Consider the following 20717-nt stretch of genomic DNA (forward strand, 5'->3'; position numbering starts at 1 on the left):
CCAGGACACAATTATACCCACTGGTGCAGCATTATACAGAGGTGCCAGGGCACAATTATACCCACTGGTGCAGCATTATACCAAGGTGCCAGGAGACAATTATACCCACTGGTGCAGCATTATACAGAGGTGCCAGGAGACAATTATACCCACTGGTGCAGCATTATACAGAGGTGCCAGGAGACAATTATACCCACTGGTGCAGCATTATACAGAGGTGCCAGGGCACAATTATACCCACTGGTGCAGCATTATACCAAGGTGCCAGGAGACAATTATACCCACTGGTGCAGCATTATACAGAGGTGCCAGGAGACAATTATACCCACTGATGCAGCATTATACAGAGGTGCCAGGACACAATTATACCCACTGATGCAGCATTATACAGAGGTGCCAGGGCACAATTATACCCACTGGTGCAGCATTATACAGAGGTGCCAGGACACAATTATACCCACTGGTGCAGCATTATACAGAGGTGCCAGGACACAATTATACCCACTGGTGCAGCATTATACAGAGGTGCCAGGACACAATTATACCCACTGATGCAGCATTATACAGAGGTGCCAGGACACAATTATACCCACTGGTGCAGCATTATACAGAGGTGCCAGGGCACAATTATACCCACTGGTGCAGCATTATACAGAGGTGCCAGGACACAATTATACCCACTGATGCAGCATTATACAGAGGTGCCAGGACACAATTATACCCACTGGTGCAGCATTATACAGAGGTGCCAGGGCACAATTATACCCACTGGTGCAGCATTATACAGTGGTGCCAGGACACAATTATACCCACTGGTGCAGCATTATACAGAGGTGCCAGGACACAATTATACCCACTGATGCAGCATTATACAGAGGTGCCAGGACACAATTATACACACTGATGCAGCATTATACAGAGGTGCCAGGACACAATTATACCCACTGGTGCAGCATTATACCAAGGTGCCAGGGCACAAATATACCCACTCGTGCATCATTATACAGAGGTGCCAGGAGACAATTATACCCTCTGGTGCAGTATTATACAGAGGTGCCAAGGCACAATTATACCCACTGGTGCAGCATTATACAGAGGTGCCAGGAGACAATTATAACCACTGGTGCAGCATTATACAGAGGTGCCAGGGCACAATTATACCCACTGGTGCAGCATTATACCAAGGTGCCAGGGCACAAATATACCCTCTGGTGCAGCATTATACAGAGGTGCCAGGAGACAATTATACCCTCTGGTGCAGTATTATACAGAGGTGCCAGGACACAATTATACCCACTGGTGCAGCATTATACAGAGGTGCCAGGAGACAATTATAACCACTGGTGCAGCATTATACAGAGGTGCCAGGACACAATTATATCCACTGGTGCAGCATTATACAGAGGTGCCAGGAGACAATTATAACCACTGGTGCAGCATTATACCAAGGTGCCAGGGGACAATTATACCCACTGGTGCAGCATTATACAGAGGTGCCAGGAGACAATTATAACCACTGGTGCAGCATTATACAGAGGTGCCAGGGCACAATTATACCCACTGGTGCAGCATTATACAGAGGTGCCAGGAGACAATTATAACCACTGGTGCAGCATTATACAGAGGTGCCAGGGCACAATTATACCCACTGGTGCAGCATTATACAGAGGTGCCAGGACACAATTATACCCACTGGTGCAGCATTATACCAAGGTGCCAGGGCACAAATATACCCACTCGTGCATCATTATACAGAGGTGCCAGGAGACAATTATACCCTCTGGTGCAGTATTATACAGAGGTGCCAGGACACAATTATACCCACTGGTGCAGCATTATACAGAGGTGCCAGGAGACAATTATAACCACTGGTGCAGCATTATACAGAGGTGCCAGGAGACAATTATAACCACTGGTGCAGCATTATACCAAGGTGCCAGGGCACAATTATACCCACTGGTGCAGCATTATACAGAGGTGCCAGGAGACAATTATAACCACTGGTGCAGCATTATACCAAGGTGCCAGGGCACAATTATACCCACTGGTGCAGCATTATACCAAGATGCCAGGGCACAATTATACCCACTGGTGCAGCATTATACCAAGGTGCCAGGGCACAATTATAACCACTGGTGCAGCATTATACCAAGGTGCCAGGGCACAATTATACCCACTGGTGCAGCATTATACCAAGGTGCCAGGGCACAAATATACCCACTCGTGCATCATTATACATAGGTGCCAGGAGACAATTATACCCTCTGGTGCAGTATTATACAGAGGTGCCAGGACACAATTATACCCACTGGTGCAGCATTATACAGAGGTGCCAGGAGACAATTATAACCACTGGTGCAGCATTATACCAAGGTGCCAGGGCACAATTATACCCACTGGTGCAGCATTATAAAAAAGGTGCCAGGGCACAAATATACCCACTCGTGCATCATTATACATAGGTGCCAGGAGACAATTATACCCTCTGGTGCAGTATTATACAGAGGTGCCAGGACACAATTATACCCACTGGTGCAGCATTATACAGAGGTGCCAGGGCACAATTATTCCCACTGGTTCCGCATTATACAGAGGTGCCAGCGCACAATTATACCCACTGATGCAGCATTATACAGAGGTGCCAGCGCACAATTATACCCACTGATGTAGCATTATACAGAGGTGCCAGCGCACAATTATACCCACTGATGTAGCATTATACAGAGGTGCCAGCGCACAATTATACCCACTGATGCAGCATTATACAGAGGAGCCAGCGCACAATTATACCCACTGATGCAGCATTATACAGAAGTGCCAGCGCACAATTATATCCACTGGTGCAACATTATACAGAGGAGCCAAGGCACAATTATACCCACTGATGCAGCATTATACAGAGGTGCCAAGGCACAATTATATCCCCTGGTGCAACATTATACAGAGGAGCCAGGGAACAATTATACCCACTGGTGCAGCATTATACAGAGGTGCCAGGGCACAATTATTCCCACTGGTGCAGCATTATACAGAGGTGCCAAGGCACAATTATACCCACTGGTGCAGCATTATACAGAGGAGCCAGGGGACAATTATACCCACTGGTGCAGCATTATACAGAGGTGCCAGGGCACAATTATACCCACTGGTGCAGCATTATACAGAGGTGCCAGGACACAATTATAACCACTGGTGCAGCATTATACAGAGGTGCCAGGACACAAATATAACCACTGGTGCAGCATTATACAGAGGTGCCAGGGCACAATTATACCCACTGGTGCAGCATTATACAGAGGTGCCAGGACACAATTATAACCACTGGTGCAGCATTATACAGAGGTGCCAAGGCACAATTATACCCACTGGTGCAGCATTATACAGACGTGCCAAGGCACAATTATACCCACTGGTGCAGCATTATACAGAGGTGCCAGGGCACAATTATACCCACTGGTGCAGCATTATACAGAGGTGCCAGGACACAATTATAACCACTGGTGCAGCATTATACAGAGGTGCCAGGACACAAATATAACCACTGGTGCAGCATTATACAGAGGTGCCAGGGCACAATTATACCCACTGGTGCAGCATTATACAGAGGTGCCAGGGCACAATTATACCCACTGGTGCAGCATTATACAGAGGTGCCAGGACACAATTATAACCACTGGTGCAGCATTATACAGAGGTGCCAGGGCACAATTATACCCACTGGTGCAGCATTATACAGAGGTGCCAGGAGACAATTATACCCACTCGTGCATCATTATACAGAGGTGCCAGGAGACAATTATACCCTCTGGTGCAGCATTATACAGAGGTGCCAGGGCACAATTATACCCACTCGTGCATCATTATACAGAGGTGCCAGGACACAATTATAACCACTGGTGCAGCATTATACAGAGGTGCCAGGACACAATTATAACCACTGGTGCAGCATTATACAGAGGTGCCAGGACACAATTATAACCACTGGTGCAGCATTATACAGAGGTGCCAGGGCACAATTATACCCACTGGTGCAGCATTATACAGAGGTGCCAGGACACAATTATATCCACTGGTGCAGCATTATACAGAGGTGCCAGGACACAATTATATCCACTGGTGGAGCATTATACAGAGGTGCCAGGGCACAATTATACCCACTGGTGCAGCATTATACAGAGGTGCCAAGGCACAATTATAACCACTGGTGCAGCATTATACAGAGGTGCCAGGAGACAATTATACCCACTCGTGCATCATTATACAGAGGTGCCAGGACACAATTATAACCACTGGTGCAGAATTATACAGAGGTGCCAGGGCACAATTATACCCACTGGTGCAGCATTATACAGAGGTGCCAGGGCACAATTATATCCACTGGTGCAGCATTATACAGAGGTGCCAGGACACAATTATATCCACTGGTGCAGCATTATACAGAGGTGCCAGGGCACAATTATACCCACTGGTGCAGCATTATACAGAGGTGCCAAGGCACAATTATAACCACTGGTGCAGCATTATACAGAGGTGCCAGGAGACAATTATACCCACTCGTGCATCATTATACAGAGGTGCCAGGACACAATTATAACCACTGGTGCAGAATTATACAGAGGTGCCAAGGCACAATTATATCCACTGGTGCAGCATTATACAGAGGTGCCAGGACACAATTATAACCACTGGTGCAGCATTATACAGAGGTGCCAGGACACAATTATAACCACTGGTGCAGCATTATATAGAGGTGCCAGGGCACAATTATACCCACTGGTGCAGCATTATACAGACGTGCCAAGGCACAATTATACCCACTGGTGCAGCATTATACAGAGGTGCCAGGGCACAATTATACCCACTGGTGCAGTATTATACAGAGGTGCCAGGGCACAATTATACCCACTGGTGCAGTATTATACAGAGGTGCCAGTGCACAATTATACCCACTGGTGCAGTATTATACAGAGGTGCCAGGGCACAATTATAACCACTGGTGCAGCATTATACAGAGGTGCCAGGACACAATTATAACCACTGGTGCAGCATTATACAGAGGTGCCAAGGCACAATTATACCCACTGGTGCAGCATTATACAGAGGTGCCAGGGCACAATTATACCCACTGGTGCAGTATTATACAGAGGTGCCAGTGCACAATTATACCCACTGGTGCAGCATTATACAGAGGTGCCAGGGCACAATTATACCCACTGGTGCAGCATTATACAGACGTGCCAAGGCACAATTATGCCCACTGGTGCAGCATTATACAGAGGTGCCAGGGCACAATTATATCCACTGGTGCAGCATTATACAGAGGTGCCAGGACACAATTATAACCACTGGTGCAGCATTATACAGAGGTGCCAGGACACAATTATAACCACTGGTGCAGCATTATACAGAGGTGCCAGGACACAATTATATCCACTGGTGCAGCATTATACAGAGGTGCCAGGGCACAATTATACCCACTGGTGCAGCATTATACAGAGGTGCCAAGGCACAATTATACCCACTGGTGCAGCATTATACAGAGGTGCCAGGACACAATTATAACCACTGGTGCAGCATTATACAGAGGTGACAGGGCACAATTATACCCACTGGTGCAGCATTATACAGAGGTGCCAGGAGACAATTATACCCACTGGTGCAGCATTATACAGAGGTGCCAGGGCTCAATTATACCCACTCGTGCATCATTATACATAGGTGCCAGGAGACAATTATAACCACTGGTGCAGCATTATACAGAGGTGCCAGGACACAATTATAACCACTGGTGCAGCATTATACAGAGGTGACAGGGCACAATTATACCCACTGGTGCATCATTATACATAGGTGCCAGGAGACAATTATACCCACTGGTGTAGCATTATACAGAGGTGCCAGGGCTCAATGAAATGGATTTGCTTGCCGTCACTCATTCTTACCCTGATGACATGACCACACTTTGGCCCAGTACAGTGGCTTTATCTGGCTGCACATTTCCGGCCCCTTTGCAATAGTAATATATGACAGCAGAATCCACCTGCCCTATATAAAGAGTGTTCCTATTTGCTGAGTGGGGCAGAGGTGTGTTATATTCAGGTTTTATGTGCTACAGACCCCTGGTATATACACTATCGATGCTGCACATACCCTGTATTTCTACCATGTGCAGAAAACGTATAACATATAACATATAACGCCTTCTCATATACAGCTCTATGGAATTAGTGGTGCTCTAATAATAATAATAATAATCACCTGCCAGATATCAGCCTGCAGTGGAGACAGACAAACTCTAAACAGAGGAGGACGAATCAATTCTTGGTTTGTCCTTAGGAAATCCCATTCCAAAACTTCATTAATAAACAAATTATAACAACTAACTACACAACGTAGCTGCACCAGAAAATATGAGTGTCCTGACAACCTCTATACAGAGGATATATCTGTGCCCTGACAACCTCTATACAGAGGATATATCTGTGTCCTGACAACCTCTATACAGTGGATATATCTGTGTCCTGACAACCTCTATACAGAGGATATATCTGCGTCCTGACAACCTCTATACAGAGGATATATCTGCGTCCTGACAACCTCTATACAGAGGATATATCTGTGTCCTGACAACCTCTATACAGTGGATATATCTGTGTCCTGACAACCTCTATACAGAGGATATATCTGTGTCCTGACAACCTCTATACAGAGGATATATCTGTGTCCTGACAACCTCTATACAGAGGATATATCTGTGCCCTGACAACCTCTATACAGAGGATATATCTGTGTCCTGACAACCTCTATACAGAGGATATATCTGTGTCCTGACAACCTCTATACAGAGGATATATCTGTGCCCTGACAACCTCTATACAGAGGATATATCTGTGTCCTGACAACCTCTATACAGAGGATATATCTGTGTCCTGACAACCTCTATACAGTGGATATATCTGTGTCCTGACAACCTCTATACAGAGGATATATCTGTGCCCTGACAACCTCTATACAGAGGATATATCTGTGTCCTGACAACCTCTATACAGAGGATATATCTGTGCCCTGACAACCTCTATACAGAGGATATATCTGTGTCCTGACAACCTCTATACAGAGGATATATCTGTGCCCTGACAACCTCTATACAGAGGATATATCTGTGTCCTGACAACCTCTATACAGAGGATATATCTGTGCCCTGACAACCTCTATACAGAGGATATATCTGTGCCCTGACAACCTCTATACAGTGGATATATCTGTGCCCTGACAACCTCTATACAGTGGATATATCTGTGCCCTGACAACCTCTATACAGAGGATATATCTGTGTCCTGACAACCTCTATACAGAGGATATATCTGTGTCCTGACAACCTCTATACAGAGGATATATCTGTGTCCTGACAACCTCTATACAGAGGATATATCTGTGTCCTGACAACCTCTATACAGAGGATATATCTGTGTCCTGACAACCTCTATACAGAGGATATATCTGTGTCCTGACAACCTCTATACAGAGGATATATCTGTGCCCTGACAACCTCTATACAGAGGATATATCTGTGTCCTGACAACCTCTATACAGAGGATATATCTGTGCCCTGACAACCTCTATACAGAGGATATATCTGTGTCCTGACAACCTCTATACAGAGGATATATCTGTGTCCTGACAACCTCTATACAGAGGATATATCTGTGTCCTGACAACCTCTATACAGAGGATATATCTGTGCCCTGACAACCTCTATACAGAGGATATATCTGTGCCCTGACAACCTCTATACAGAGGATATATCTGTGTCCTGACAACCTCTATACAGAGGATATATCTGTGTCCTGACAACCTCTATACAGAGGATATATCTGTGCCCTGACAACCTCTATACAGAGGATATATCTGTGTCCTGACAACCTCTATACAGAGGATATATCTGTGTCCTGACAACCTCTATACAGTGGATATATCTGTGTCCTGACAACCTCTATACAGAGGATATATCTGTGTCCTGACAACCTCTATACAGTGGATATATCTGCGTCCTGACAACCTCTATACAGAGGATATATCTGCGTCCTGACAACCTCTATACAGAGGATATATCTGTGTCCTGACAACCTCCATACAGAGGATATATCTGTGTCCTGACAACCTCTATACAGAGGATATATCTGTGTCCTGACAACCTCTATACAGAGGATATATCTGTGTCCTGACAACCTCTATACAGAGGATATATCTGTGCCCTGACAACCTCTATACAGAGGATATATCTGTGTCCTGACAACCTCTATACAGAGGATATATCTGTGTCCTGACAACCTCTATACAGAGGATATATCTGTGTCCTGACAACCTCTATACAGAGGATATATCTGTGCCCTGACAACCTCTATACAAAGGATATATCTGTGTCCTGACAACCTCTATACAGAGGATATATCTGTGTCCTGACAACCTCTATACAGAGGATATATCTGTGTCCTGACAACCTCTATACAGAGGATATATCTGTGTCCTGACAACCTCTATACAGAGGATATATCTGTGCCCTGACAACCTCTATACAGAGGATATATCTGTGTCCTGACAACCTCTATACAGAGGATATATCTGTGTCCTGACAACCTCTATACAGAGGATATATCTGTGCCCTGACAACCTCTATACAGAGGATATATCTGTGTCCTGACAACCTCTATACAGAGGATATATCTGTGTCCTGACAACCTCTATACAGAGGATATATCTGTGCCCTGACAACCTCTATACAGAGGATATATCTGTGCCCTGACAACCTCTATACAGAGGATATATCTGTGCCCTGACAACCTCTATACAGAGGATATATCTGTGTCCTGACAACCTCTATACAGAGGATATATCTGTGTCCTGACAACCTCTATACAGAGGATATATCTGTGCCCTGACAACCTCTATACAGAGGATATATCTGTGTCCTGACAACCTCTATACAGAGGATATATCTGTGTCCTGACAACCTCTATACAGAGGATATATCTGTGCCCTGACAACCTCTATACAGAGGATATATCTGTGTCCTGACAACCTCTATACAGAGGATATATCTGTGCCCTGACAACCTCTATACAGAGGATATATCTGTGCCCTGACAACCTCTATACAGTGGATATATCTGTGCCCTGACAACCTCTATACAGTGGATATATCTGTGCCCTGACAACCTCTATACAGAGGATATATCTGTGTCCTGACAACCTCTATACAGAGGATATATCTGTGTCCTGACAACCTCTATACAGAGGATATATCTGTGTCCTGACAACCTCTATACAGAGGATATATCTGTGTCCTGACAACCTCTATACAGAGGATATATCTGTGCCCTGACAACCTCTATACAGAGGATATATCTGTGTCCTGACAACCTCTATACAGAGGATATATCTGTGCCCTGACAACCTCTATACAGAGGATATATCTGTGCCCTGACAACCTCTATACAGAGGATATATCTGTGTCCTGACAACCTCTATACAGAGGATATATCTGTGTCCTGACAACCTCTATACAGAGGATATATCTGTGTCCTGACAACCTCTATACAGTGGATATATCTGTGTCCTGACAACCTCTATACAGAGGATATATCTGTGCCCTGACAACCTCTATACAGAGGATATATCTGTGCCCTGACAACCTCTATACAGAGGATATATCTGTGTCCTGACAACCTCTATACAGAGGATATATCTGTGTCCTGACAACCTCTATACAGAGGATATATCTGTGTCCTGACAACCTCTATACAGAGGATATATCTGTGCCCTGACAACCTCTATACAGAGGATATATCTGTGCCCTGACAACCTCTATACAGAGGATATATCTGTGTCCTGACAACCTCTATACAGAGGATATATCTGTGTCCTGACAACCTCTATACAGAGGATATATCTGTGTCCTGACAACCTCTATACAGAGGATATATCTGTGCCCTGACAACCTCTATACAGAGGATATATCTGTGTCCTGACAACCTCTATACAGAGGATATATCTGTGTCCTGACAACCTCTATACAGTGGATATATCTGTGTCCTGACAACCTCTATACAGAGGATATATCTGCGTCCTGACAACCTCTATACAGTGGATATATCTGCGTCCTGACAACCTCTATACAGAGGATATATCTGCGTCCTGACAACCTCTATACAGAGGATATATCTGCGTCCTGACAACCTCTATACAGAGGATATATCTGCGCCCTGACAACCTCTATACAGAGGATATATCTGTGTCCTGACAACCTCTACACAGAGGATATATCTGTGTCCTGACAACCTCCATACAGAGGATATATCTGTGTCCTGACAACCTCTATACAGAGGATATATCTGTGTCCTGACAACCTCTATACAGAGGATATATCTGTGCCCTGACAACCTCTATACAGAGGATATATCTGTGTCCTGACAACCTCTATACAGAGGATATATCTGTGTCCTGACAACCTCTATACAGAGGATATATCTGTGTCCTGACAACCTCTATACAGAGGATATATCTGTGCCCTGACAACCTCTATACAGTGGATATATCTGTGCCCTGACAACCTCTATACAGAGGATATATCTGTGTCCTGACAACCTCTATACAGAGGATATATCTGTGTCCTGACAACCTCTATACAGAGGATATATCTGTGCCCTGACAACCTCTATACAGAGGATATATCTGTGCCCTGACAACCTCTATACAGAGGATATATCTGTGTCCTGACAACCTCTATACAGTGGATATATCTGTGTCCTGACAACCTCTATACAGAGGATATATCTGTGCCCTGACAACCTCTATACAGAGGATATATCTGTGTCCTGACAACCTCTATACAGAGGATATATCTGTGTCCTGACAACCTCTATACAGAGGATATATCTGTGCCCTGACAACCTCTATACAGAGGATATATCTGTGTCCTGACAACCTCTATACAGAGGATATATCTGTGTCCTGACAACCTCTATACAGAGGATATATCTGTGTCCTGACAACCTCTATACAGAGGATATATCTGTGTCCTGACAACCTCTATACAGTGGATATATCTGTGCCCTGACAACCTCTATACAGAGGATATATCTGTGTCCTGACAACCTCTATACAGAGGATATATCTGTGCCCTGACAACCTCTATACAGAGGATATATCTGTGCCCTGACAACCTCTATACAGAGGATATATCTGTGTCCTGACAACCTCTATACAGAGGATATATCTGTGTCCTGACAACCTCTATACAGAGGATATATCTGTGTCCTGACAACCTCTATACAGAGGATATATCTGTGTCCTGACAACCTCTATACAGAGGATATATCTGTGCCCTGACAACCTCTATACAGAGGATATATCTGTGTCCTGACAACCTCTATACAGAGGATATATCTGTGTCCTGACAACCTCTATACAGAGGATATATCTGTGTCCTGACAACCTCTATACAGAGGATATATCTGTGTCCTGACAACCTCTATACAGTGGATATATCTGTGTCCTGACAACCTCTATACAGAGGATATATCTGTGTCCTGACAACCTCTATACAGAGGATATATCTGTGCCCTGACAACCTCTATACAGAGGATATATCTGTGTCCTGACAACCTCTATACAGAGGATATATCTGTGTCCTGACAACCTCTATACAGAGGATATATCTGTGCCCTGACAACCTCTATACAGAGGATATATCTGTGCCCTGACAACCTCTATACAGAGGATATATCTGTGTCCTGACAACCTCTATACAGAGGATATATCTGTGCCCTGACAACCTCTATACAGAGGATATATCTGTGTCCTGACAACCTCCATACAGAGGATATATCTGTGCCCTGACAACCTCAATACAGAGGATATATCTGTGTCCTGACAACCTCTATACAGAGGATATATCTGTGTCCTGACAACCTCTATACAGAGGATATATCTGTGCCCTGACAACCTCTATACAGAGGATATATCTGTGCCCTGACAACCTCTATACAGAGGATATATCTGTGTCCTGACAACCTCTATACAGAGGATATATCTGTGCCCTGACAACCTCTATACAGAAGATATATCTGTGTCCTGACAACCTCCATACAGAGGATATATCTGTGTCCTGACAACCTCCATACAGGGGTAATGCACCAGTTTTCCTTTGTAATAATTTTTAATTTGCCTGTAGAACTACAAGCTCCAGCATTCGTTGGCCATCACATCAGTACAAGCTGTGATCCCAGCACTGCTATTATTGTCCTCTGTGCAGCCATCACCTCACCATTCTGCTCTCCCACTAGATCCCTGCAGCTCTGACCAATCACTGAGGCCGAATCATCACCCAGATATCAGTATTCATCAGTCAGTGATAATTGCTAATCACTCATACACATGCTCTAATCAGCCATAGTCATCACCCACATCCCTGAGCCCATCACCCACATCCCTTTGCCATCACCCACATCCATGCGCCCATCACCCACATCCATGCGCCCATCACCCACATCCCTGAGCCCATCACCCACATCCATGCGCCCATCACCCACATCCCTGAGCCCATCACCCACATCCATGTGCCCATCGCACACATCCATGTGCCCATCACCCACATCCATGCGCCCATCACCCACATCCATGCGCCCATCACCCATATCCATGCGCCCATCACCCACATCCATGCGCCCATCACCCACATCCATGCGCCCATCACCCACATTCATGGGCCCATCACCCACATCCATGCGCCCATCACTCATATCCATGCGCCCATCACCCACATCCATGCGCCCATCACCCACATCCATGCGCCCATCACCCACATCCATGCGCCCATCACCCACATCCATGTGCCCATCACCCACATCCATGCGGCCATCACCCACATCCATGCGCCCATCTCCCTCTTACAGGGGCTCATTATCTACAGGCAGAGGATTCATCATCCGCCGATAATTATTGGTCACTGGTAGACTTGTAGTAATGAGGTATAGCTTTGCCCTCATCATCCTCCATATCTCCTCATCACCCATAGACACGCATCCTTCAGCATCATCAATACCTGGCCATTATCCATGGGGCTGCACTCATCATCTCGGCATATTTACTAGTCGCTCACAGACATGCCCCATCACCCATCTCTGTCCTCATCATCTACTGTCGCCATGAGCCCATCAGCCGCGGATATGGGCTCATCACCTGCACAGGTACCGACAGCCGACATCTTCCCATCACTCACAGATCTGTATTATCACTCATGGTCATGTGCAAAGCAGCTGCAGCATCCCCTCCATGTCCGGGCACAGCTGACAGCAGGTCCCGGGGTGACCCCCAGCAGCAGGACATGAGGCTGCAGCCCCAGGACAATGATGGCTGCAGCCCCCCAGGACAATGATGGCTGCAGCCCCCCAGGACAATGATGGCTGCAGCCCCCCAGGACAATGATGGCTGCTCATTATCATCCCGAGAGAAGGGGCAGCGGATTAGCATCAGTGGGAGAATAATGAGGAGGGGGAGGGAGGCCGGCACCAGCCACAGTGTCTGCCAGGGACTGGGACCACCACCATCATCACTACCATCATCACCACCACCAAAATCATCATCACCACCACCATCACTACCACCACCATCATCACCATCATCATCATCATCATCACCACCACTATCACCATCACTACCACCACCATCACCATCACCAGCACTATGACCATCACCATCATCATCACCACCACCATCATCACTACCACCACCATCATCACCAGTACTATGACCATCACCACCACCATCACCACCACCATCATCACTATCACCAGCACTATGACCATCACCACCACCATCACCACTATCACCAGCACTATGACCATCACCACCACCATCATCACTATCACCAGCACTATGACCATCACCACCATCATCACCATTACCATCATCACTATCACCATCATCATCACGACCATCACCATGACCATGACCACCATCACCACGACCATTACCATTATCACCACCATTACCATCACCACCACTATCACTATCACAACCACCATCATCGCCACCACCATTACCACCTTCACCACCATCATCACCACCACCATCACCACCACCATTACCATCACCACCACCATTACCATCACCACCATCATCACTATCACCACCATCATCACCACCACTCAGAGTAACCCCACCTCACAGCATCATTCATCACAGTCAGTAACTGATCACATCTCACTAATGATAAATGGAGACTCCCGGGAACACGGACACGCGTGGCCACAGAGAGAAGAATCACAGCGATGATAGGAGGGATAGAAATAGAGATGATGAGAGTGATGAGCAATGACTGATAGATCACTGATGATCAGGGTCAGAAGGCAGCGAATATTATTATGATTACTACTACAAAGAAGAATTATTACCAGTAACAATAATATTTATGTTTCAATATTTTGATTCGAAATTTCCACCCGGAGCTGAGAATAGAACGTTCAGCGCTTCTGCTTCACTGGGTTTTGTTTTTTTTTCATGTATTCGATCTAATTTGTCTCTCCCCAAATTATTATCCACAAGTCACCTATCATCTGTTATCTATCATCTAACATCTATCTATCTATCTATCTATCTATCTATCTATCTATCTATCTATCTATCTATCACAATATCTCTTTATAATCTATTGTATGTTATCTATTATCTCATATGTCTTATTATCTGTTATTTCTTATCTATTATTTGTCATCTATGTATGATCTAACCTTTATGTATTAAATATCTATCTACTATCCATTATCTATCTATTAATCTATCATCTATTAAATATCTATCTTTCTATTATTTATCTATCATCTATATATCTATTACCTCTCTCCTTTTCCTGCCCTCCCCGGTTTTCTTGCTGTGACTTTCTCTGTCCCGCATTTCCCCTTTCCCTGTGATTACAGTCAGTGCTTTCTACACGATGATGATTATTCTTCTTCTCTGCAGCCGTGTGTGCGGTGATTGTGCACTGACGCCCGGATGCGCAGATTTGCCGCACGCTGCTGCGGATGTCGGTGCTGTGCATACCGTGCGGTGATGCTGCGTACAGCGGAGATGTGATCAGACCCAGTCGGTGTAATCAGGATCGGTGTGTGCCTCCTCCTGCATCGGTGCCATGTACACCGGGATACAGACACGCCGTATACACCAGCTGTATAGCACCGAGATGATATGTAATGGTAACAGGGGATGGCTCCGGTGACACAGAACGTGCGGATCAGGGTCACACAGCAGCTGCGGTATATATATATATAGTGTGATCGTCACACTGCTCCCTACACTGCGGATAGAAGGGATCGCGTCTCCATCACAGAATGTCAGGGGTCTGGTGATCACTAAGGGACGTGCGGGGGCAGCACTGAGCCCCCCGGGGGCAGCACTGAGCCCCCCGTATACAGGGTGTATATATATAGCATGCTCCGCGTGCGTTACCGCTATGTCACGTGTATATATATATACTGCTCAAGGACATAAAGCAGCCTGCTATGGCAGTGTTCCCTTTACTTGCGCAGTATAGCAGTATATATATATACACATATCTATAATCCGCACACACTCTGCCTATGTTCATCATTAGCTGGCAGCTGAGTGTTTCTGCCTTTCATTTAGTTAATCTTTCTCTGCACATGGATGTGTCGCTCTGTATCCTGTCTTTACTGTGTGTATATATATATTGCTGTGCGCATTCTTCCTAGTTGCTATTCAGACTGCGCGTCTTTCCTGCGTTCAGTGTCTCTGCAGCTCCCATGTGTCGGTTTTTCCTCCCCCCCTGGTTTCTGTGTTGCTGAGCAAACATCCTACATGTCCATGTGGCAGGGATCTCTCTGGCTGGGATCTCTCTGGCTGGGATCTCTCCGGCTGGGATCTCTCTGGCAGGGATCTCTCTGGCTGGGATCTCTCTGGCTGGGATCTCTCTGGCTGGGATCTCTCCGGCTGGGATCTCTCCGGCAGGGATCTCTCCGGCAGGGATCTCTCCGGCTGGGATCTCTCTGGCTGGGATCTCTCTGGCTGGGATCTCTCCGGCTGGGATCTCTCCGGCAGGGATCTCTCTGGCAGGGATCTCTCCCATTTCTTGGCATTATTCTCTACTCTCAGTCCTTCGCCAGATCGCTCCACGGCTGGTGTGGGACTTGTAGTGCGCCTGAGGCTTGTGGTGCAGATCTGTCGGTATATACGGGCGGCTGTCAGTGTGTGGAGCAGATCCGCGCTATACCCGGGCTCTCCCTGACATTTCCTCCAGAGCCGGAGATCACAGTGCGCTGCTCTCCAGGTCTCTTATGTTTAGGATAGAGTTAGATATTAATAAGCAGCTTATGTTTCTTCTACAATTATTATATATCGAAGTTGTGTAACCATATGCATTATAAGTCACCTGGCTGTATATACAGGGCACCCAGCAGATATCACTGTATGGCACTGTATCTGGGGTGTACAGTATATACAGATATGGCACTGTATCTGGGGTGTACAGTATATACAGAATGGCACTGTATCTGGGGTGTACAGTATATACAGATATGGCACTGTATCTGGGGTGTACAGTATATACAGAATGGCACTGTATCTGGGGTGTACAGTATATACAGAATGGCACTGTATCTGGGGTGTACAGTATATACAGATATGGCACTGTATCTGGGGTGTACAGTATATACAGAATGGCACTGTATCTGGGGTGTACAGTATATACAGAATGGCACTGTATCTGGGGTATACAGTATATACAGATATGGCACTGTATCTGGGGTGTACAGTATATACAGATATGGCACTGTATCTGGGGTGTACAGTATATACAGATATGGCACTGTATCTGGGGGTGTACAGTATATACAGATATGGCACTGTATCTGGGGTGTACAGTATATACAGAATGGCACTGTATCTGGGGTATACAGTATATACAGAATGGCACTGTATCTGGGGGTGTACAGTATATACAGATATGGCACTGTATCTGGGGTGTACAGTATATACAGAATGGCACTGTATCTGGGGTATACAGTATATACAGAATGGCACTGTATCTGGGGTGTACAGTATATACAGAATGGCACTGTATCTGGGCTATACAATATATACAGATATGGCACTGTATCTGGGCTATACAATATATACAGAATGGCACTGTATCTGGGGTGTACAGTATATACAGATATGGCACTGTATCTGGGCTATACAATATATACACATATGGCACTGTATCTGGGCTATACAATATATACAGAATGGCACTGTATCTGGGGTGTACAGTATATACAGATATGGCACTGTATCTGGGCTATACAATATATACAGATATGGCACTGTATCTGGGGTGTACAGTATATACAGATATGGCACTGTATCTGGGGTGTACAGTATATACAGATATGGCACTGTATCTGGGGTGTACAGTATATACAGATATGGCACTGTATCTGGGCTATACAATATATACAGATATGGCACTGTATCTGGGCTATACAATATATACAGATATGGCACTGTATCTGGGCTATACAATATATACAGATATGGCACTGTATCTGGGCTATACAATATATACAGAATGGCACTGTATCTGGGGTGTACAGTATATACAGATATGGCACTGTATCTGGGCTATACAATATATACACATATGGCACTGTATCTGGGCTATACAATATATACAGAATGGCACTGTATCTGGGGTGTACAGTATATACAGATATGGCACTGTATCTGGGCTATACAATATATACAGATATGGCACTGTATCTGGGGTGTACAGTATATACAGATATGGCACTGTATCTGGGCTATACAATATATACAGATATGGCACTGTATCTGGGCTATACAATATATACAGATATGGCACTGTATCTGGGGTGTACAGTATATACAGAATGGCACTGTATCTGGGCTATACAATATATACAGAATGGCACTGTATCTGTGGTATACAGTATATACAGATATGGCACTGTATCTGGGCTATACAATATATACAGATATGGCACTGTATCTGGGGTGTACAGTATATACAGAATGGCACTGTATCTGGGCTATACAATATATACAGAATGGCACTGTATCTGTGGTATACAATATATACAGATATGGCACTGTATCTGGGCTATACAATATATACAGATATGGCACTGTATCTGGGCTATACAATATATACAGATATGGCACTGTATCTGGGGTGTACAGTATATACAGATATGGCACTGTATCTGGGGTGTACAGTATATACAGAATGGCACTGTATCTGGGCTATACAATATATACAGATATGGCACTGTATCTGGGCTATACAATATATACAGATATGGCACTGTATCTGGGGTGTACAGTATATACAGGCATGGCACTGTATCTGGGCTATACAATATATACAGATATGGCACTGTATCTGTGGTATACAGTATATACAGATATGGCACTGTATCTGTGGTATACAGTATATACAGATATGGCACTGTATCTGGGCTATACAATATATACAGATATGGCACTGTATCTGGGCTATACAATATATACAGATATGGCACTGTATCTGGGCTATACAATATATACAGATATGGCACTGTATCTGGGGTGTACAGTATATACAGGCATGGCACTGTATCTGGGGGCGTACAGTATATACAGGCATGGCACTGTATCTGGGGTATACAGTATATACAGGCATGGCACTGTATCTGGGGGCGTACAGTATACACAGCAGACACTGGCACCTGATGACACACTATAACACGACCCTCAGTGGCCCCGCCGGGCAGTAGCACAGTCCAGAAGCCAGGGGGCAGCAGGTGGGGTAGTTACCTTGGAATCTGTGTGGGAAGAACCTGTTCCTGAGCACCCAGGGGTAGAAGTTGAGGGGGTCCCTGTGCTGGGCTCCGTAGAAGGAGTGCGGGTGCTGGTGCAGCTGGTGCACGCTCAGGGGCGGGTGGGTGACCGCAGCCTCGGGGAACACCAGCTCGGGGCTCGTGTACAGGGGGCGTCCAGCTGGGCTGGGGAAGCCACTGACGAAGGCCTCGGCCGTGGCGCTGGGGTAGGTGAGGGCGGTGGGTCTCACGGGCTCCTCGGAGGTCAGGCGGGTGTCCTTGGCCACTAAGGACTCAATGGTAAAGCAGCGCTTCCCAGCCGGCTGGAACATGGCTCACAGTCCTGGAGGCCCCTCTCCTCCTCCTCACAGGGTCAGTGCTGCCCCCCAATGCCCCCGATCCAGGGGCACTCTCCAGGCTCCAGTCCTCAGACTCCTGCATCCATGCCCTCCTCCTCCGAGGCTTCCCTGGGATTCCTCCACACAGGTCTCCTTCTCCTCCTGGAGGTGGTGAGTGGGGGTCACCTGTCCTGGGCACCTCCTCACCTGCTGCACTCAGGAGAAGGAGTGATGGGGAGCAGCAACTCTTCTGAGAGGTGGAGGAGGCTGCGGGGGTCTGCATGACTGCTGCCCCACCCAGCTCATGAATCATGCATGAGGGGAGGGCCCCAACTGGGTTAACTCCTCACTCTCCGAGCTGGATGCCCAAATCCCAGGTCCTACAGACCTGAGCCGGGCTGTCATTGCAGGGGCAGGGGCTGAAAGTGCAGGATACAGTGGGGTGGGGGGAGTCTCCATATAACCAATGGCACCCGATGTGGGAAAAATCTAATTTTTCATTTTCACAGCTCAATGTTATGATTTTCTGTGTCGTACCTGTGAATTCAAGGTGCTCATCACACATCTAGATAAAGTCCATGAAGGGGTCTAGTTTCGAAAATGGGGTCACTTGTGGGGGGCTTCCACTGTTTAGGCACATCAGGGGCTCTCCAAACACGACATAGTGTCCATCATCTACTTCGGCCAATTTTATGCAGCAAAAGTCAGATGGCGCTCCTTCCCTTCCGAGCTCTGCCGTGCGCCCAAACAGTAGTTTTACACCACATATGGGGTATCATCGGACTAAAGACAAATTGTACAATAAATTTTGGGGTCCATTTTCTCCTGATACTCTTTTGAAAATGAAAACTTTGGGGGTAAAGCAATATTTTTGTGTGAAAAGTCTAATTTTTCATTTTTATGTCTAAATGTTATAAAATTCTGTGAAGCACCTGTGGGTTCAAGATGCTCAATACACACCTAGAAAACCTAACTGAGAGGTGTGGTTTCCAAAATGGAGTCACGTGTGGGGGGATTACACTGTTTAGGCACATCAGGGGCTCTGCAAATGCGACATTGGCTATCGATTCCATCCAAATTTGCACCTCAAAAGTCAAATGGTGCTCTTATCCTTCTGAGTCCTGCCGTGCGCCCAAACTGTAGTTTACTATTAAAGGTAGTGTACTCATGGGGTTCAGAGTGTTACAGGGGTTCAGAGTGCTGCAGAGGAGCACAGCGGTACGATAGGTAGGGGTGCAGTATATTATTAGACAGGTGCGGTGTATTATAGGGGTGCAGTATATTATTAGACAGGTGCAGTGTATTATAGGGGTGCAGTATATTATTAGACAGGTGCGGTGTATTATAGGGGTGCAGTATATTATTAGACAGGCACGGTGTATTATAGGGGTGCAGTATATTAATAGACTGGTGCAGTGTATTATAGGGGTGCAGTATATTATTAGACAGGTGCGGTGTATTATAGGGGTGCAGTATATTATTAGACAGGTGCGGTGTATTATAGGGGT

At 45.8% G+C, this 20717-nt stretch overlaps 1 protein-coding gene across 1 annotated transcript in view; it reads right to left on the reverse strand.

The window, feature by feature from the left end:
• Positions 1 to 19476, reverse strand: part of EMX1 (empty spiracles homeobox 1) — a 106718-nt gene extending 87242 nt beyond the window's left edge. Inside the window, exon 1 of the mRNA XM_073555067.1 lies at positions 18870 to 19476. Within this exon, the coding sequence (XP_073411168.1) occupies positions 18870 to 19203 (334 nt within the window). The 5' untranslated portion in view covers positions 19204 to 19476. The remainder of the gene's footprint in view (positions 1 to 18869) is intronic.
• Positions 19477 to 20717: the final 1241 nt, after the last annotated feature.

The sequence above is a fragment of the Dendrobates tinctorius genome, unplaced genomic scaffold (assembly GCF_039654945.1).
Source record: "Dendrobates tinctorius isolate UK_male_01 unplaced genomic scaffold, ASM3965494v1 ptg000216l, whole genome shotgun sequence".
Taxonomy (NCBI): Eukaryota; Metazoa; Chordata; class Amphibia; order Anura; family Dendrobatidae; genus Dendrobates; species Dendrobates tinctorius.